At 37.7% G+C, this 22434-nt stretch overlaps 1 protein-coding gene across 3 annotated transcripts; it reads right to left on the bottom strand.

Annotated features, from left to right (window-relative positions):
* Positions 1–12936: 12936 nt before the first annotated feature.
* LOC126710560 (two-component response regulator-like APRR2) lies at positions 12937–20707 on the bottom strand. 3 transcript variants are annotated; one of them, XM_050411081.1, is made up of 12 exons: positions 20473–20707; positions 19379–19580; positions 18590–18669; positions 18161–18227; positions 17783–17829; positions 17412–17489; positions 16753–17310; positions 15813–15953; positions 15024–15293; positions 14805–14876; positions 14482–14553; positions 12937–13971 (listed from the first exon to the last, which is right to left on the bottom strand). In XM_050411081.1, the coding sequence occupies exons 2-12, from the start codon at positions 19506–19508 to the stop codon at positions 13807–13809; spliced, it is 1680 nt and encodes a 559-aa protein (XP_050267038.1). In that variant the 5' UTR covers positions 19509–19580; positions 20473–20707; the 3' UTR covers positions 12937–13806. The 3 variants fall into 3 exon arrangements, with proteins under 3 accessions (XP_050267038.1, XP_050267039.1, XP_050267040.1); XM_050411082.1 differs by having other exon boundaries at positions 20504–20707; XM_050411083.1 differs by lacking the exons at positions 17783–17829; positions 20473–20707 and having other exon boundaries at positions 19379–19512.
* Positions 20708–22434: the final 1727 nt, after the last annotated feature.

The raw sequence follows: 22434 nt of genomic DNA, 5'->3' as shown, positions 1-22434 counted from the left end.
ACGGAGGAAGGAACACCAGTGGGAATGCAGTCATAGATCCATAATATCCAGTTCATACATTTTTTTGTTTTGTTTTGTTTTGTTTTGTTTTGAGTCTTAGTATTCTTATCTCTAATGACGTTTCATTTCAATTCAATGGTTTTACAGATAGACGTTTCACGAAACCTAACCTTAAGTTAGTCAACAAACAAGCTTGGATAGGGTATTGAAAGCCGAGATATACGTGAACGAAGTTGACGGCCAACTCTGGGCAGCTCATTTAATCCTTGGCTACACCCCCTTCTCGTTTGCTTTCCAGGCGCCGAAGTGCGTGACCAAAACCCGCGATCCTCGGCTTCACCGTATTAGTGTTGCCTACAAGGGGTTCATCGTTCCAGAAGGTATTCTACTTCCCCAGGATACATCCCGCACTGAGCCCCTTTTTGTGGCCGCCGTCTCAACAAGAGCCTCTTTATCCCAGCCTGTCCTCAGAGAAGAGGAAGTAGAAGAGAAAGAGGAAGAGGAAGAAGTTGTAGAACTCTCAGACTCCTCGAAAGATTTTGGGGTTTTTGATCAACCTATATGCTCCAAGGAAGATCTTCACGAAATGGGAATACAAAGGAAGCCCCAAAGAAGTTTAATGGAGTTGATCGAGAATCAGCCTGGGGGGAAGAATGCACCGGGGAAATCAACGCAATCCCAGATTCCTTCTCTTCCCACCAGGTCTCCACCTCCTACTCCTCATCCACCTTCTCATCAACCTCAACCGCCAGTCAGAGCTAATGCGGCCGAATTGAAAGGGCGCAGGGAACAGAAAGGGAAGGACGTGGTGGATGCTGGCAAGTCCCGTCCGACCCGCGAGGAAGATGTCTAAAGAGCTGCAAAGCAGCAGAAGACTAGCCATCTTCCTCAGCGAGGCCAGGAGAGGTTTGACACTCAACCTCCTGAGCCTCAAGCCTGGCTGCCAGCACCCATGCATACTAGGGAGCCCCTACGAGATGATGCATCTATTAGGGACTTCAACGGTGGCATTGGGTGTCACGTAGCCTCGGCTATAGAGGAGGCCTTGTTACTCCCAAAGGACATGGCCGAAATAAAGAATGCGAGGAAGAATGAACTCATCCTCAATAATAAAAGATACTTGGGCATGGTATAGTGCTAACTCTTTTCTTTTTCTTTTTGTGATCATTACTCATTGATGTGTACTTTTTACTGACTATAGTATTAATCTCTTCCTTGTAGGTTATCCAAAATACTTTTAAGCTGGATGAGATGCTCAATATCTGCTATAGTCAGCTAGACGATGAAAAGAAGAAACGGGCATCGGCTGTACAGACTTTGACACAATCTGAGCAGGACTTGGCTGATGCGAGGAAAAGGTTACTTGCTGAGGAGCAAACTCGCAAGAGTGCTGACTCGGCCTTGGAAGGCTATCAAAAGCGCTTGCGTGAAGCAAATGCAGAGCTAAAAGCTGCCCGGGAGCAGGTTGCAGCCCTTAATAAGCACTTGGAGGAAACCCAAAAGCTGAGGGAGCAAGCTGAGAAGTCTAGGGAGCAAGCTGAGAGAGCAAAAGCCGAGGCCGAACAGGCAACGAATGAGGCCGAGCAGAAAGGCTATGAAATCGGCGTGGCTGAGACGGAGGAGACACTAAGGGCAGAGGTGCCAATGGTATGTCGTATCTACTGCGCCCAAACTTGGGATGAAGCCCTTAATCGAGCTGGGGTTGAGGCTTCATCTAAGTTAAGGAGGCCAGAGAACATGTTCTACCCTGAAGCAATCCGCACCTCAACCCCTCCATCCAGTCAAGCTGAAAACACTCCCTCAACCATTAACCCTAATGAGGAGGTTTTGCCTCCAAGTCTTCCTCCTCCTGGACAATCAAAACTAGCTAAAGATAATAATGCCCCTCCAGAAGCCTCCTTGGACAAGACCGCAATTGCTTCTGAGGCAGAGGTGGCCTTTCAGGGCTTCCAACAGGATTTGGCTTCCACAGTCATGCCAGCTGGGGAAGCAACTAAGGATAAAGAGGAAGTCACCACCTCGGAGGCAGACAAATCAGTCAACCAAGCTCCAAAGCTCCAAATTAAGTTGAAAAAATAGGACTTATTTTGTAATTTGATTAGGAATTTTGTAAGGATATTTGTATTTATTTGCTTATTGTTGTTGTCGTTTTATCTTATTTTTGTATTTGTTCACTGTGTTATCTTAATTTGAATGGACTCATTTTGGCTATCTTTCGTTTGCAAGAGAGAAAATAACTTATAAACATTAACAATTGGGGATTAAAAATGGGTGATAACCATTAATACTATGAGGTCTCAGGGAGACATCTTGGATACATACGTATTGTTTCTAATCAATTGAAACTTTAGGGAATGTTCAAAAGTTGAATAAAGTTGGGTCTACAGTACTTCAATTGTACATTAGATGATGTTCATAGGCTTAGTGGGGTTTATATCTCCAATAGGTGATTAAAAATCCTGTGATCTTAGGATGATATTTGAGAATTTGTTATCTTGGAATGCATGAGCTCAAGTGGCCTTAGCACTTTAATATCAAGAGGCTGTATTAGTTTCCAAGGAACCCACTTAGTGACCTAATAGACTTCACAGGGTGTTAATTTCCACTAAGTTTGTGGTTCGAGGACCTGATATAACTTAGTTTCTATTTAATACTTCACAAGATGCAATAGGGTATTAATTTCCACTAAGTTTGTGGTCTGAGGACCTGACATAACTTAGTTTCTGTTTAATACTTCAATAGATGCAATAGGGTATTAATTTCCACTAAGTTTGTGGTTCGAGGACCTGACATAACTTAGTTTCTGTTTAATACTTCAATAGATACAATAGGATATTAATTTCCACTAAGTTTGTAGTCCGAGAACCTGACATAACTTAGTTTCTGTTTAATACTTCAATAGATGTCATAGGGTATTAATTTCCACTAAGTCTGTGGTCCGAGGACCTGACATAACTTAGTTTATATTTAATACTTCAATAGATGCAATAGGGTATTAATTTCCACTAAGTTTGTGGTCCGAGGACCTGACATAACTTAGTTTCTGTTTAATACTTCAATAGATGTCATAGGACATTAATTTCCACTAAATTTGTGGTCCGAAGACCTGATATAACTTAGTTTCTGTTTAATACTTCAATAGATGTCATAGGGTATTAATTTCCACTAAGTTTGTGGTCCGAGGACTTGATATAACTTAGTTTTTGTTTAATACTTCACTAGATGTCATTAGGTGTGGAAACACAAGATGCATGATTAGCATAAATTAAAGGAAAAACCCAAACTAGACTACTTTTATTAATAATAATATCTCTTGAGATTATTTACATTCCAAGGATGAAGTACAGCTTTTTCATCTAGGTCTTCCAGATAATAGGCTCTTATTCCGGCTACTGAAGTAATCTGATAAGGCCCTTCCTAATTAGGCCCCAATTTTCCCCAAGCTGGATTCTTGGTGGTTCCCAGAACTTTCCTCAGCACCAGATCTCCTACGGCTAACGGTCTCAGCTTCACATTAATATCATAGCCTTGCTTGAGTTTATGCTGGTAGTAAGCCAATTGGACCATTCCATTCTCCCTTCGCTTTTCGATCAAGTCTAAACTTTTTTCCAACATCCTATCATTATTGTTTGAGGAAAATGTACTAGTCCTTAACGTTGGGAATCTAGTTTCCAGAGGGATGATGGCCTCAGCTCCATAGGTCATGGAAAAAGGAGTCTCTCCTGTTGATCATCGAGGCGTTGTTCGATAGGTCCAAAGAACATGTGGCAATTCCTCCACCCATTTTCCTTTTGCATCATCCAACCTCTTCTTAAGCCCACTGACTATTACTTTATTAACAGCTTCAGCTTGCCCATTCCCTTAAGGATAGGTCGGAGTGGAATATCTATTCTTTATACCTAAATCTGAACAATATTGCCTAAAGGCCTTACTATCAAATTGAAGGCCGTTATCCGAGACAAGAGTGCGTGGAGTTCCAAATCGCGTGACAATATTCTTCCAGATAAACCTCTTAACATCTACGTCTCTAATGTTAGCCAAATGTTTAGCTTCGACACATTTAGTGAAATAATCCGTGCCGACCAGCAGATACTTTTTGTTTCCTTAGGCTTCAGGAAAAGGGCCGACAATATCCAACCCCCATTGAGCAAAAGGCCAAGGGCTGGACAGAGGGTTAAGAATTCCTCCAGGCTGGTGGATGTTTGGAGCGAACCTTTGACACTGGTCACATTTTCTAACATACTCCTGCGCTTCCTTCTGCATATTTGGCCACCAATATCCTTGAGTAATGACCCGGTGTGATAGGGACCTTCCCCTATATGACTTCCACAAATGCCTTCATGCAGCTCTTCTAGGAGTGACTCTGACATCTCGGGATGTACACAAAGTAGGTACGGCCCAGAGAAGGACCGTTTGTATAACTTTTTGTTCTCGGATAACCAAAACCGAGGAGCTTTCCTCCGTATTTTCTCAGCTTCTATTTTCTCTTTGGGCAAGGTGTCACTTTTGAGGAATTTCAATATGGGATCCATCCAGCTCCACGTTAGCTTGACTTGATGAACCTGACGTACGTCCTTTTCTGGTGGGGTGGGGGTATACAAATCTTCGACGATTATCACTCGGGGAAAACTCCATGTTGAAGAGGTGGCAAGGGTTGCCAGGGAGTCGGCATGAGTATTTTCACCTCGGGGGATATGCGACAAGTCGAGAGACTCAAATTTCGTTTGCATACGCCTAACTTGACTCAAATACCCCTGCATTCTTGGATCTCGGGCTTCCAATTCTCCCTTCACTTGGCCGACTACCAATCTTGAATCCGAGAATAATTCTGCTACTTTTCCACCCATTTTCTGGACCATACTCATTCCCATCAATAAAGTTTCGTATTCTACTTCGTTGTTAGTAGCTGAGAATCCCAACCTCAGGGACTTCTCAATGATGATATCTTCAGGGGATATCAAAACTAGCCCCAATCCTGCCCCCCGTTGGTTTGCTGCTCCGTCCAAATATACTCTCCAGGAGGGACCGCCTTGTGTGGAGATCAGACCAACCGATTTTTCATCCATGTCATTTTGCTTCATGTTAGCTTCTTCTGGGCACTCGGCAAACTCCGCTACCAGATCGGCAAGGACTTGGCCTTTCACAGAGGTGCGAGGCATATACTTGATGTCAAAAGCACCTAGGAATGTGCCCCACTTAGCGATTCTCCCAGTGTAGTCTGCACTTCTTAGTATGGACTTGAAAGATAACTGGATCAAGACAACCACAGTGTGGGCCTGAAAGTACTGTGGAAGTTTGTGTGTTGCATGGACCACCGCCAAGATGGCCTTTTCCAATGACAAGTATCTCACCTCAACTTCATGAAGGGACTTGCTTATGTAATAAACTGGTCTTTGTACGCCGCTGTCCTCTCGTATTAAGACAAAACTAACTGCATGAGGCGCAACTGCCAGATAAGCAAACATCACCTCATCTACATCAGGACTAGACATGATAGGCGACTTGGACAGGTACTCCTTCAACTGCCGAAACGCCACAGTACACTCCTCGGTCCATTCAAATCCTTTCCACTTGTGCAGTAGAAGGAAAAAGGGATAACACCTCTCGGCCGATCTGGAGATAAATCGGTTCAAAGCAGCAGTCATTCCAGTCAGTTTCTGCACCTCTTTTGGATTCCAAGGTGCTTGTAAATCGTTGATGGCCTTAATCTGATCTGGGTTCACTTCAATTCCTCTATGAGTCACCATGTATCCTAAGAACCTCCCGGAGCCTACACCAAAGGAACACTTTGAAGCATTTAGGCATAGCTTATGCTTTCTCAGTATTCCGAAGATGTTCGTGAGATCTTCCACATGCTCGGACACCACCTTACTCTTCACTACCATGTCATCAAGATAGACTTCAAAGTTTCTGCCCAGTTGCGGTTCGAACATTTTAGTCATCATCCGTTGATAGGTAGATCCTGCATTTTTCAAACCAAATGGCATCACCTTATAATAATAGTTTCCAATAGGGGTGACAAAAGCCATCTTCTCTTGATCGTCCAAAGCTAATGGAATTTTGTGATATCCTTGGAAGGCATCCAAAAAACTCATCCAGGGATGACCAACGGTTGAATCCACCAACTGGTCTATCTTCAGCATGGGGAAAGGATCCTTGGGACAAGCCTTATTGAGGTTCGTGAAGTCCACGCACACTCGCCACTTTCCTGTCTTCTTCTTTACCACCACCGTATTGGCTAACCATTGTGGGTAAAAAATTTCTTTGATAGCCCCAGCCTGCTTGAGCTTGGTCACCTCACTCCTGACAGTTTCAGCGTGCTCTTTTGATGGTCGCCGAGGTGGTTATCTTTTGGGAATTACGGAACGATTCACATTGAGTCGATGACAAATGAAATTCGGATCTATACCTGGGGCTTCATATGAGCTCCATGCGAACACATCTACATTTACTCTGAGGAACTCCAGCAATCCCTCCTTCTCTTGCAAAGGCAGTTTAGCCCCAACCTGGAAGAATCTTTCCGGATCATCGGCAACAATTACCCTCTCCAAATCTTCACACTTTACCTCGTCGGTTGGTCCATCTAAGGGTAATGCTGGGGGTTTTAATTGCTATAATCCATTATCAGCGGTAGCCGAGGTCTCTGCCTCTGGCCGATGTTGTATAGTCGCTACCAGGCATTGCCAAGCTGCAACCTGTCTTCCTACTATCTCCAATACTTGCCCTCCAGATGGGTACTTCACTTTCTGATGTAAAGTAGATAAGACTGCTCCCAGGGTATGAAGCCAAGGTCTGCCCATAATAGCCGTGTATGGAGAGAAAACGTCTACAACAATGAAGTCCACCTCCACCACGTCTATAGTGGTTTGCACAGGTAGTCTGATCTGTAGTTTTGGAGCGACCATCCTTCCCTCAAAACTCACCAGAGGGGAACTGTAGGCTGCTAAGTCCTCTGGCTTCAGACCTAGCCCCTTATACAAATCTGGGTACATTATATCAACAGCACTACCTTGATCAATCATCACCCTTTTTACATCGTACCCACCAATTCTCAGCGTGACCACCAGAGCATCATCATAGGGCTGTATGGTTCCAACCTTGTCCTCATCCGAAAAGCCCAAAATCAGGGGGACGTCCACCATGGCTCTCTTCGACGCTTGGTAATGATCCTCGGTCGGGGGTCGGAACACCGACAGTACCCTGGAAGGACAAGATCCAGTCCTCCCTAGGGCGGCAAAAATAACGTTTATCGTACCAAGGGGGAGTCTTAAGGAAGCGTCCCCATGCATTTCTGAGCCTGCCTGGCTTACCCTACCACTAGAATGATGCAATAGTTGCTTCAATTTCCCCTCTTGGACCAACTGCTCCAAATGGTCCCATAAGTTCCTGCAATCCTCTGTCGTGTGCCCATGATCCTGATGATAGTGGCAATAAAGGTTCGGGTTGCGTCTCTTAGGCTCTCCTGCCATCTTGTTTGGCCACTTAAAAAATGGCTCATTCTTTATCTTCTCTAATACCTGTTGCACCGGCTCCCGAAACACTGCATTAACCACCTGGGTGTCAGCAGAACCTGATTGCCAAACGAAATCTTTCCGAGGTCGGTTACTATTGTAACGGTCCGACCTGAAATCCCTCCTCTCCTGAGGGATTACCTTAACCTTTCATTTTCCCTGAAGTTGGTCTTCTTCTACTCTTCTGTACTTATCATTCCTATCCATCAATTGGTGTACACTGGCAACAGGTTTACCAGTTAGAGATTTCCTTAATTCATGCTCGGTTGGGAGGCCAGCCTTGAAGGTACTTATGGCCACATCATCATGCTCTCCCTTTATTTCATTAAACATTTCCCAGTATCTATTTGAATAAGCCTTGAGAGTCTCGCCCTCTCGCATGGACATAGACAGCAAGGATCCCAAAGGCCGAGGAACCCTACTGCAAGTGATAAAGCGAGCGCCAAAAGCCTGGGTAAGCTTTTTGAAGGACTCAATAGAGTTGGCCCTTAAACCGTTGAACCATCTCATTGCCACCGGACCCAAATTTGATGGAAAGACTTTGCACATCAAGGCCTTGTCCCTGAAGTAGATAGCCATCTTTTGGCTAAAATGGCTAGCGTGTTCTACTGGGTCTGACCGGCCATCATATAGGGTGAATGTAGGCCGGTGGAATCGCCGAGGAAGGATCGTTTCTTCTATATTCCTTGTGAAGGGTGATTTGGAGACTTGGCTTAACGCTTTGTTCATAGCGTTGTTCCCTAAGCTCCTACTAGGCGGGCTTTTGTACCTATGTCGATGGTCGTGCTCCTCTTCATAGGAGAAAGTCTCACTAGGCGGAGTTCTGGATCTCCGCCTATAACTAGCTCCATCCGTCTCCTCAGATGATGGTTCGGAGTAAGGTGGGGAACGTTCTCGCTGGGCATGGCGCAACTCTCTTTTCAACTCGTTAATCTCACGTTGCAGGTTCCTGTCATTTTTTGCATGGGAAACATGACTCTTCCCACGAGAGCGACTTTTAGTGGTATGAGTTGTGCGCACACTCCCCTCACGGCCTTCTCTCCATTCGGGACTCCGGTGCAGATCACCATGCTGGGAGCCCCTTGACTCTGCTTGATGTGGGTTGGCATCTACCTGATGTGGTCCTACTGCGTAGTGATGTGGACTTGCTTCCTCCATCATGAACGTTGCACCGGATTTCTTTTAAGTTAGATCAAGCTCTTCACACAGATGGCGCCAATTGTAAAGACTCAATTTGTAACGATCCCCAATTCGTATTGGGTTCGAACGTTAAAGGCCCAAACAATAAATTTGTAGAGTGTAGATGTCAAAGAACTAGATTAACTCCAAAAGAAAAACGATTAAACTTCACGTTTATAGATGGATTAACACTAATATAACGATCAATTTCTCCTTGAAACAAGTTCAGTTCTTTATTTCATAAGGTTTTCTTCTATGTACTACTCGTTTAGAAGTCCCGATCTCCCTTTCTCAATGCATTCTTCCATATTATATACTGCCCTCTTGGTGTCATCTTCACCACACACGTGTAGGTTGGGTTCGGGGGATCCCTTCCTGTCCCATCCAACACCTCCTGGAACCTCCAACTAGCAGCTGTAAGGCTGTCTCATCACTGTTCAGGCATCACCTCCACATTAATGCGGCCAGAGAGTTGGTTGAGAGGCAATTAATGTGGAGGCAGCTGTTGTTAAAGATATTTGTTTACCTTTTCTTTCTTACCCTTGGTCTCATGTCCCACCTTTAGTGGTAATGTAGCTCTGAAGTGTGTTCACAACAATGTGGCATTTAGGTCGTCCTCGGACTTATACTGCCGAGAAGGATTTTATCCTCGGACGAATACTAAACTCACCTCACGTGATATCTACTCTCCTTTTCATTTGGTTACCCTTATAACTTGATATGGGTCTCTTCGGATAGTTTTACGTCCTCGGATGGGCCACAAGCCCAGTTAACACGATTTTAATAATTCATTGATTAACCGGCTCTCACAAAGGATAATCCCAAAAAGATACACGGTAATTGTTCCATATCAAAATATGTTGCTCACAATGTATTTGCCTTAACTGGAAGTATCCAGGTTTAGCTTGGAAGAAAATAAAGATCTTTAGGTGCAATCCCCATATTACATTCTTGGAAATCTAGATGTGAGAGTACTTTAAATTTCTTGAACCAATCGCTATGTAAAATTAAGCTACTCATCTAGGGATGGAGGTGTCATTGGACTAGAGGGGGCAATCGCCCCCCAAATTTTTTTTAAACAAAATATTATATATATGTGTACTAATTTTAGTAATTTTGTTTTATAAAATTACATTTTGTTTCCTTTAAACAATATCATTGGTTTTTTTAAGCGTAATGTTATACTTACAAACTTTTTTACAACCTTTTTATAAATTGTTTTGTAGTAAATTCTTATTGGTTTGCATAATGGGCCCACCACTCATATTATTTTTTTTTTACTAGTAACCACTAATCATATCAATAATTTATAAAAAACTTATAAAACTAAAAAAATAGCTCAACAATAAAAATTACCAATAGTAAAAAAAAAAAAAAAAAAAAAAATTAAGCACAACTAACCAATTTTATCCAAAATAAATAACCCTACCCTTTAAAAAATTCTAAATAAAAATAATTTTGCTCTTTACCTAAACAAAAAAAAAAAAAAAAAAAAAAAAAATTCTCAATAGCTAAGCTTAAGTAGTAGCAAAGTCAAAAGTTCAAACTGCCGCACACAAACAACAATAAAGCCCTAACTCAAAGTTCTAACTCCGTCCCTGCATTCATCCCTGGTACCATTTAAAAATCAATATGTCACTATGCTCACTCTAGTAAGGATTGAGTTAAATTGAGACTAATAATTTGCTTTCACTTACTTTCTCCACTTTTGAATGGCTAGTAACTCCAATTTTCAAGGTAGCTAAGTTTATTAGAATTATGTGACATAACTCAATATTTTATGATGTCATTGTTATAAATAAGTGATTATTAAAACATTTTTGGGAAAAGTTAACAGATGCAAACATTGGTTTAAGAAATCATTTTAGAAATTTTTTATGAGAAAAGAAAAAAGTAATTGATTTTTTGACAACCTTTTATATTTTTCATAAAAATAGTATTAAAAATTTCTTAAAATGATTTCATGAAAAATGTCCTAAATGCACCGATTAACTAAACCCCAACATTTTTTATGAAATGTTTGTGGTGCAAGCTTTAAATTTTTCATGGAATTTTACTACAGTTTATGCTAGTCCCAGGTTTAAGGAACAATGCTTATTTGGAAAATTTTGAAAACAGTGGCTTAGTTGCATAACTTGCTATGGGTCATTGTGGGAGATTTTAAATGAGATTCTTTCAAAAGATGAAAAGTTTAGAGATTGGCAATGGACCTAGGGTTGAATGTTTGTGGCGTGTTGGACCTAGAATTCTGTGGCCCTAAATTCACATGGATCAATCCTAGTGGTACTTTACAAATTAATTCAAGAAAGGCCCAACCGTTGTTGGGCTAATGTAACTTTTAAAGGCTTTGTCCCCCCAGACCTAATAAACTTTTTCTTGTCTCACTCACTGCCAATTGGAATAGGAAACATCTTGGTGAAGAAAAGAAGGTTAGCCTGATTAGTTCTTCTCATCTTCTAGGACCTTGCACTTGACCATATACTTTACCACAGTTTGTGTAAGTGTCAACTTGTTATTGGATTACACCACTTACACATGATCCATTCCTGGTACGTAATGAAAACTAATCAAATTACCGATTGCCACATGTTTAAGTTGTGATTAAGTGACAAGTGTGTGGTCTTAGACTTTTTGTAACCCAAGGTAATAAAAAGAAATTAGCTAAGTTATTGCTCTTAACCAGGTTCTTTTAAACCTCTTGGTATAGCATACTATTGAAAATACCTCTATATCCTTCACCACCTACTATCATTGACATTCTTGAATTAGAGATGAAGGAATAAAATTGTAAGACTAAAAAGCTTATCAATTGGGAAATGGGTTGATAGAGATGATGTTAACCTCATTCGGGGTAGGTTTTGTGAGCTTTATTCCTTAGAACATATTACAAACATCAATCTGCAGGATCTTTCTACTGAGTGATGTTACAAATTAACATTGGAGGAAAACCAAATGCTTAATGCAACACGTTATTATGAGAAAACAGTGAAAGTTTTTGGGACCTATGCCTTTTAGGCTCCTAGTCTAAATGGGATTCGTGCTGACGTGCTGTATTTATCCGAAGGTATTGTCTCATTGTTGGGGACATTGTCAAGAAAGAAATTCAGAGCATTTTGTCTTATATTCTCATGCTAGATTTCCTAAATCAGACTACTGAATCGTAATATCGAATCAAGGAATGAAAAATCTTACTTTTCATTGAAAAAAAAAGAAAAAAGTAAGAGAACATTATGAAAGGAATTGATGTGTACGAGAAAAAAATCTTACCAACTTTTCATAATATGTAGTTACATGCGTAAAGTCTCGCCCATAATGAAAGGAATTTGAGATCTAGTACAAGATGAATGCAGTTATACCTCTCATCATGGGTAATTATGGCTATAACAGTGAACATGACTAAAATGTAAAAAAGAAAAAAGAAAAAAGAAAAAAGGGGCCTAATCCAATATAAATACTAACTCAGCATTTGGAGATTCCCCACAAGGACCGTGGTGGTTGGTTTTTTTTTTTTTTTTTTTTATTATTAATTATTTTTTACATGCTCAAATATATTGGGATTATTTGGACATGTTTGGTAGAGGAGTTTGAGTAATGTTGTTTGTATTTTTTTGAAATACGTGTGGGTAAAAAGATATGTAAAAATATGTATAAAATTGTTTAAAAACTAAAAATGTGTTGTTTAACTACTTTACCAAACAGGATCTTTATGTTTTTCTTGATATATGAGCACAATTTAACTTTATTATTTGAAAAGTATATAAAATACTAGGAGTATTTAATAAAACATTAAATACACATTTATATCCTCTTCTCAAAAAAAAAAATAATAATAATAATAATAATACACATTTATATCCTTTAGGCACAGATGAACAAAAGCATAACAAAAATATTAGCAGCGATTGATAGACAAACATAAAAATAAAAGGAAAATCCTGAAGTTATACAAAAATTTTATCATAGAATGTTTAATGGTTAATATAAGAATAAATGTTTTTACTTTTTAGTGGATTACAAAAAAAAATTAATTAATGAATGATTAATTACTTCATTATAATTTGATGACTAATCAATTTGTTAAGACGTTTAATACAGTATTACTCATTTTGTAATATGCTTATCATATATATATATATATATTTATAGGAATATGCTTATCAATTATCATCACACAAAATAAAATTGTGAAAATAGTGTTCCTAGGCATAGCACCGACACAACCCAACACAGCACAAAACAAAACATCTACAAGAAATGGCCTGCATTTGTCATATCAATATGTCATCATTTCTTGAGGAGACAGAAACAAGCCAGCGTTCCACTCATCTCTCAACAAAAAAAAAAAAAAAAAAAAAAAAGTCAAACTTTTTTATTCACAAGAGTCCCTACCCCGTTGGTCCTGGCATTATTCAAAATACCCCTTCATTATTAGATTAGAGTGGGCCCCACAATGAAAAAGGACACTCGTGATCAATCACCGTCCAACGCACGTTAGATCAGATCAGATCAGATTAATTCACACGGATCCCACCACATTCAACAACAGCAACCACGACAGCTCTTGTCAGCAACTATTGTCTATTTACAACCACAGATTTTTCACATACATACGTGGCCGGTTCTGGACCGTCCAAAATTAAAAGGCTGCCCACTCTGATTTTAATGCTGTGGCGATGGATACGATCAATGTCCTTTTCTTCTTGTGTCTACGCACCACCTTACGTTAGCTCTTAGGCGCATCTCCCACGCGCAGCATGGGCGCGTGCGGTGTTTTTGTTGGGGTGTTTGGTGGAGGGAACCGGGGAACAACTTGAACTGGAGATCAGAATCAGATGGTGCTCCAGCTCAGACCAGACCAATCAGGACCTTTGACACCTGTCAAAATTTGGTACTACGAATACACTTGCGACCCAATTTCCCGACTTACTGACTTTATACGACTGTAAGCGTTTGATAAAAAATTATTAGTAAGTTTGTAAATTGAAATTGATCGCTCACAATTGCACATATCAGCATGTCGTAAAATTTGAAGATAGGGGAGATTAATAGGTTAAGGATTGCATTGAAACCACATGACATAATAACTCTAGGTGGGACTCGGTGACGTGTTGCCACGTCATCTGGGTTTTGAGCTGTTGATGTTAGGGGGGATGGTGGAGATGCCTTGCTTGCAGAGCTCAGCTAGTACACTATCAGTGGAAGGAGGCTTGAGCCCCAAGGGTAAGGGTAGCCATGGCTTGCCAATTGCCTCTTTCACAACCTTGTCAATTACCTCCTCTTCCTGCTTTCAAAGCAATAATTTAATGTAAATATAAGGGCATTTTTCACATTTGATTTTATCACACTTTCGTGTTAACATCTTGCGGGTCACAACATGGGGAACTAATATTTAATGTTCATGGTACTGAACCATCTTGGTACAAAATATAATATAGCTTCCATCTCATACCTTTTTGAACCATTATTTTTTTATAAAAGTCATTTTTATTTAGAGGAAAAGGATGGTAGAGTTTGTACAAAGTATACACCAAGATATAACATAAAATTACTATATAGGTTTTTTTTTTCATAATTGAACCGTTCTAGGTGTAGCAGTTTTTTTTTTTCAAAAAAAAAAAAAGTTAAAATTAGGTACGTTATTTTTCATAACTTGTAAACTAAACCGAATTCCAATTCCAATTTCTTGGAAATTATGACTCTGTAGTCAGTACCCACATTTGTTGTAAAAATATATGCATCAACCTCAAAATTTATAAAAATCGGCAAGAAAAGGAAGTGTGTTAATAATTACCGGATGATGGTCAACAGGTGGCATGCCACAGCTATTATCAACTGCACCAGCATGATAAAATTCTGCAGCATTCTGCATTATGGGAAATGGGAATTAATATATAAAAAGTGATTTATTTTTCCTGATAATTCGATAGTTACAATAATTGGTAAAGAAAATTTGAACCTTAGTTCTAATAAAGAAGATCTATGCCACTAAACTATTAGGCTTTTGGCGATTTATGAGATTATATAAAAGCATGTATCTTCATAACCATAGTTGGATATATGACACATTTGAGTAATGCATGAACAAGATCAAAAGCTCTTCATCAGCACACTCACTTGAGGGTAGGAAGTATAAGGATGATGTGTAGGTGGCACAACAGGGCAGCCCCAAGCATGATCAGCAGGCATCTGAAACATCAAAATATCCCACATTATCAAACATTCAATAATAATACAACCACCTAGTCAAAACTAAAATTCAAGGGTTTTGCAGTTGTGCATGTTCACTGTTGAGAAAATAATACAACATATAGTCATGTCAAAAACATGCATTACCCCTGGATAAGGGTTCCAATGCCAATTATTTGTTGGTTGCCATGCAGGATAGCCAGGTTGACCCCACAATTGGGCTCCAGCTTGTTGACTGCCAGGTTGTCCCCATACGGGATAAATCGGAGCTGTGGAGAGGGTGTGATTAGAGTGATAGGGAGGGTAAGCCATGACTGGTCTCTGTTGATAATAATTTCTCTGCATTAGATCTCTTGAACGCGGCCATCTCCGTTCTTGTTCCTTGGGCAAGATATGTCTTCTGTGCATTCGGTATTTCTGTTTGAGAACAAATGGTTATTCATTTGATTAATGCATTTGGTATTTCTGTTTTGCAACAAATACTTAATTCATCTGATTAGCCAAGAGAGGTGATTTGATCACTAACAATAATGTGAAAACATGTCATGCAGGGTAAAAATTATGAAGTAATATGTTAGGGATACCGACACTGCATATTTTACTACATAAACTTGACCAATTGTTGAAATGGTAGCAATCAAACTCATTGTCATGTCAATATGAATGTCATATCAATTTGTATGCATTTTGTAGTAATAATGGTAATAGTTTTAGTATTTTCCAATCACGTTCATTCATTGTCATGTCAATATGAATCTCAGTATTAAATTAATGTCTAAAAGATGGCATGATGTGAAAAAAGGTTTACCATGGAAAAAATTTTTAGATACAATATCTGGAGAGCTTAGCAAATAAGTTCGAGTCTTTCATCAAGAAAATGAAAATCATATTGAAACAGAACCAGATTGGGTGGTAATAGCAATACAGAATACCAACCTGGAGATGGCTTGCTACATTATGCCTTGTTAAACCTTCCACTTTCATGAGCTCTAGTATCCGAGAAGGAATGGCATGATCAACACCTAGTTGCTCCACTGCATGCACAAACTTCTTGTGCAGTTCTTGTGTCCAGTCTACCTGAAACCAAAACAAAAAATACATATCAAAATATAATATGATGGTTACCATGTCCAAATGCTAACCTAACACAAATTTAAATTAGTGAATATTTTTTACTACAGTAGTACCTATAAAACTGATCATGAAGATATGACCGAAAGAAGAAAAACAAAACAGAAACGGGTATGCTATTGATATGAAACCTCTAAGTATAATCACAATGGTACAAAATTACATATACTGGTGAAAAAGACTCTCCTTAGACATCGAATTTTCTCAAAACTTTGAGAATTGTGTTGTTATTTACTCAGAGTTTTAGTTATTTAATGGATTATGGATCAGTGATCTATGGTTGACTTGTTTAGACTTCAAACATGCTCCCATTTAAAAAAAAAAATTAACATTCCTTCAAGAAGATGTGAATTGACCACGGCATCACATGCAGTTGAAAACTGTAATACCAAAACCATAAGTTTCAAATGTAAAGTAAAAGAACTTACTCTAAGGCCTTCATAACAAGAAAGTTTATCTTGTGACAGGCATATCAAGTCCCCATGTAACAAGCTCGCACATGGCAATCACTCATTGGCTTGTTACATGGATGACTTCGTATGCCAATCATAAAACCAAGTACTTGGACAATTTTTTAGAACTTTTAAGTGAATTTTAGTTGTTTAGGAAGTTATTGTGGTTAGGAGCACCTACGTATTCTCAAATTATTGGATCATATGGGACAAATTAGTCTATGTACTCTAAACATCAGGCAATATCGGGGAGTTCTTCAAAAAGTTGCTATAACTTTCATAAATTAGATTACCTTCATCTTCTTCCGATTAGATCTAGCCCCACATGAATTATGAGGTTGAGATGGTTTAATTGGTTTTTCAGCACAATCATCTCCTTTGTTGCTGAGACTATCTATATTATGTAGTTGATGAGACACCTTTCTCTCACTTTTAAAACCATCAGCAGACTCCTCTTCCTCTTTGACCAGATTCTTTTCTGGTATTTGAAGTTTGTCCTCCTGAAGAGTGCCTACACAAATTGAATCACCACAAGTAGTTTCGACAGATTTAGATTCCCCATCTTGCTCACCGATCTCTTTTTCTGTTGAGCAGTTAGTTTGATCTTGGCAATCCCCATCATCCAGTAACCGTGTTCCCTGTTTCAATTGTGGGGTCGAAGGAGCTGGGTACTTATCACTTCCTGCTGAGTGCTCCTTGTCATTTTCATGAACAAGGGACTCATTTTCAGTTTCCATTGATATTCTATTCTCAGGTTCTCCATTTTCCACTTGTAGCTGCAGCATGGACACTACAGACTCTTTGACAGGCTTTAGTGATTCAGAGAGGTTGCTACCCCCAGCATTGAATGCCTGCACAGTATTTACAACATAATAATTTTTCTGCTCTCAATAATTGTACTATATATCTAATAGTAAGTCCAAACACTATGCTTCCAGAAATTCAGACAGACCTTGTGAACCACATGCTGCCAAATATTCCTGAGTTTCTCCTCAGAAAGTGGCTTCCGCAAGAACTCAACTGCACCTAGCTGAAAAATTATAATAACATAGACATATTAACATTTATGATGGATTGGAAATGCACTCCAGGTTGTTATCACATATGAGTTTAGCATCAAACTCCCAGTAAAGATCAAATAGAAATAACCAAAAGTTAAAGATCGTTTAATTGAAGCATTGGAATTTAAACTGAGAAGTTCAAATATTGGTCTACGATTATAAAGGACCAAAAAACAAAACATCACAAAAGAAAAGCCAATTAAAAGATTGTATGATTAGATGTGCATGATTATTTATTGCAAATTTGTACTTAAAACCTTACCGCTATGCACTTCATCATGGTGCTCAGGCAATGAATGTTTGAAGTCACTGCAACAAGAAGATCATATTGCTTTACATAAGAAATTGTACGTGATGTTGGAAAGAAGAGTCCTCCCATAACTTTTTCCCTAACTCTACTTTACACTGACATCGATGGTAAACTAGTAATCTGGTTTCTCGTGAAACGAAATTTTGAAAAAGTTTGAAAACAAAAATTATAAAAAGAGAAAAAGAAAAACGTGAAGGATAAAACAGAGATAGAGGTAAATGACATAAGTATAAGAACTGAAACAAAGTTAAAAAATTTGACTGGAAAGATAACATAAAAAGAAACCTTTATATTGAATATAGACCAGTTGGGACTAATTTCTAAACTTACTAATGGTTGGCAAGTCCTTAGCAGTTTCGAGAAATTTGTAACTCCCATGGCTGTCGCTTGTTCCCACCTGTGACCACATGTGCTTTTAAAAGATACATACATGTGTAGGAAGAGTGCAACATAGCACAAAGGCTCATTTATCTCAATGCTAAACATATCAAGGAAGCAATTACCTTAATGCAGATAGATGAAGTGTGCATTATGATGATGTTAGAGACAAGATGAGATGAATGGAGCATGTTTACTTATGGTTGCATTTTCTGGAATATGAATTTTTAGAAGGAAATAGAGGGAATCATTTTTCTTGATCTGGGATAATTACAACGTTTGGTAAATAACACATTATTTTCCATATATGCATGTCATTTTGAAAATTTTAAAGAAATAATGAAAGACTTCTATGAATTTCCGTTTCAAAAAGGTTGTTACCTCTACAATAGCAACATGAAAGCTTCCAGGCTTGTTTAAAATTGCTGACAAAGCTTCATTCTCATTGCAGAATGTAGAAACTGTAACAGACACGGAAGGGTTGTCACATATATGTTAACAAGAACACAAAAAGTGAAAGATGAGTGAAGATAGGTAAAAAAATTAAACACAAGAACTTTACTAATATCCAATAAAAAAGTGAAGGATAAAATGAGTTACTAATGAAAAAGAAAAGAAAAACAAAATGAAGAGGAGTTGCTTGAAGTATCTTAACACAATACTTTTAAATCACTTATTCTTCAAATTCAAGTTTTACCAAAAGAAACTATGATAGCAAGAGATTAGAGAAACCAAAAGAAACATGTTGAAAAGGCTAACAAGAAATTGCCAAAGATAACAACGCATTAATTTCACCATTGTACCACATGCAACTAACAAATAGTACAAAAGTTCTAATGTATTAAGAATTTTAATCTCTTTTGTTTATCATTTAAAACCATGCTGTGTGAAAAGTTGATTGATCTCTAACACTATACAGTCAAAATGTCTTCTTTGCTCAATAAAACTAACATCCAAAACCACATTTATACATAGAACAGAAATCCCGAAGATGTAAAATATTGGGGCGCTAAAATATGCCTTTTGAAGACAAAGATTAGGGGTGGGGGACCAATGCATTCATGGAATATAAAGTGAAGTAAGATAAGATGCAAACCAAGATTTCTAGTTTCGGAAAGAGAATTGTATGGAAAAAGCTAAGAACAAATAGGGGAATTCAAAATCTCTAACCAATGTAATCCATTGCCTCAAGCTTTGATCTTATCTCTTCAGCTGAATTGGTGTCTCCATCAACAAGAAGCACCCTGAGTCCCTTAGGAAAGTCTTTCCACTCCTGTAAATCATTAGCAGAGCAAACCATAGCTGGTTTGGCATCGTTTCTCAGGCCCCCAACAAATCTTGCAGATCACTGATTACCAACATTTAAACAGGTCTGCATGACCCCCAAGAATTACACATTAGAATTATCTTTGTTGGATCTAATAATCTATAACTGTTAATCCAAACTTTTTCTATTATAAAAAAAGTACTTCAAAAAGTAAACAAACAAAAAGAAGTGAGAAAGAAACAAAAAAAAAAAAAGTAAAACACTTTTTTTGATGATTGAAAGAAAAAGTAAACACATTGAGGTTATCATATCACATGCAAGTTGAGCATGTTTACATAATAATGACCTATGAAACACCAATATATTTACTGATCTCTAAAGATTTAGTCATGAAAAGGCTATTTTGAACTCAAAAATCTTCTTTAAACTATAGTGCAAGAACAAGTTTTGATTATGCATCGTGCAACACTGAAACTATTAGATCATTCAATAATTTCCAACTTACTTGCAAGAAAGGTACTAAAAAAAAAAAAAAAAAACCCATATGAGAAACTAATCAAAATCCTGACACAAGTTTGTAAAATGTAAGATAACAAGAAGTTGGGAAAGATTTTGTTCAAAGTGTAAAGATCTTATAAGCTAGTGCCATTTGTGCAGAACAAGAAACAGACAATAAAAAACCCATGTAAACTCTCCACAAAATACAGAGGAACGGACAAGAAAAACTCAACCATAAATTTTTAAAAAAAAATTAAGACAAATTAAAGAGCAGTTAAAAAAGAAAACTTGGGATGTCTTAGAATGAAACTAGAAAAACAAAGAAGATAATCTGCTCCAAGTCAAATCCATGCATGCGCATAACAGGAAAAAAAATCAACAGAAAATGCACTGTAAATCTATGTAACAATAATCATAAAAATATTGGTAATCAGCATGCAGATGGTAAAGCAAGATATCAAACAATACACACAGAAGTACACTCTTTCTTTTCAACTACCTCTAATGAACACTGAAACTCCTCTTCTTACCCTGGCTCTTTTCTTCCCACTTCTTCTATAACTTATTACTTATTATCCTTTGGCTTTGTATATGAGAGAGAGAGAGAGAGAGATGCACTTGTGAGTTTTGAAGGGGGTGTCTGTTTCTGTGAATTACTGTACAGTTGCCATCGTGTGTTGCGGACCACAGAATATGAAATGCAAAAGGCTCTCCTTCAAAAGGTCAATAGACTTTTTTTTCCACTTCCTTTTTGATGAATATCTCAAAACTACACAGAAAATCACTTTTCTCCAATCATAAATAAAGACCATTGCTGATATAATTTTTTGAGAGATACTACAAATTTTACGCCATAATTTTATTGTATAAAGAATGACTTGGGAGAGACTACGAATTTTACACCATAATTGTATTGCATAAACTTTATAAATTAATAATTATAATTATGTTGTTGATATTTACTATGTGTGTATATATATATATATATATATATATAAAGTGTTTGTCTGGCAAAAATTATTTTTGCTAACTTATTTTATTATTCAGTTTATTTTTGCTACTATTTATGGGTCAAACTGCACTTTTTGATACCTTTTATGGGTCTCATAGTACTATTTCAATTAACTTTTACTTTTATTTATAATATTTTCAACAAAAAATTTTTAGTTTTAACAAAATAAGTAGATCCCAAACAAATCCAAAATATTATTTTTTTCAGCAAATTGTGGCACGATAGTCAGATGGCTATGTAATATCTTTATTTTTTTCTGCTTTTGGAAAATTATTGCTTTTCTAACACTTGAAAATCTCATGACTAGAGGATAATTTTTGGAGGTATTATTGGACACTCAACAAACACCTCCGAACACCCCCCCACCCCCAAAAAAAAAAAAAAAAACCAACACCTATAACATAAAGTCCTCATGACTAATCGATTACTATTGAGACCAAACTTTTCAATCTATATTATTGCTTTGCCTTTTCTGACGTTCTCGCTTGCACTTATTGATGTTTTCTTGGTCAACAAATGAAGTTTTCTCAAGCACAAAACCTTTAGCGTTGTCATGAACTCTAAAATTTCTTGCGAAGGAATACCTCTATCCTTAATCCTTTAGCTCTTGTCTTCTCAAATTTAAACATTGGATAAGAGAACTTATTAGATTTTAGCTCTTGTCTTCTCTAATCTTAACAAAGGATGAGAGAACTTATATATTAATGTAATGAAAACAACCCTACATCCTCTCTACATATAAATTATCAATACAAAACCCCTACATCCTCAACATGGTTGGACAATTAATTTTTTTTTGTCTTATTTTATTCCTCTCTTTTGTCCTCCAATCTTCTCTTATAATAGTATAAACTATAAAGAGGGAAAATTATTGAATACTCCAAAAGTACCAAAAATGCGTACTCTTCCTCTCACATGAATTGTGGGTCCCATCATAAATTTATTTAGTAGAACTCACAGTTATGTAAGAGGGAGGAGTACATATTTATGATATTCTTGGAGTACCCAATAATTACCCTATAAAGAGAACTTTTAGATAAATTTACCAAAAAAAAAAAAAAATCTTTTAGATATTAATAACCCAAGCCTTGCTCTATTTAAGAACCATACCCATATAGGTAGACAATTAATTTTTTTATTCTCACTCACTACTCTACTTTCCCACCACCAACTCTTTCGTTAATTTATATAAGTCCAAAATTCAAAAATAAGTGGCTTTACTTATGCTTGTTCACTTGGAGAACCAAAAACCTTGTACTTATTATTTTAAGAGATGGCTTCTTTCTTCGTTCAATAAAAGAGATGACTTCCTTATTATTGTAACTATTAAATTTTAAAAAAATCAGATATAATTCTTTTTTTATTTATTTAAGAGATGAGCTATGAATCTAATTAGTTCAATTAGTAAAGCCTCTTCTTTTCAAATGAATAACCTAAATTTACATCTTG

The sequence above is a fragment of the Quercus robur genome, chromosome 12 (genome assembly GCF_932294415.1).
Source record: "Quercus robur chromosome 12, dhQueRobu3.1, whole genome shotgun sequence".
NCBI classification, from domain to species: Eukaryota; Viridiplantae; Streptophyta; class Magnoliopsida; order Fagales; family Fagaceae; genus Quercus; species Quercus robur.
This window is presented reverse-complemented; position numbering and strand designations above follow the sequence as displayed.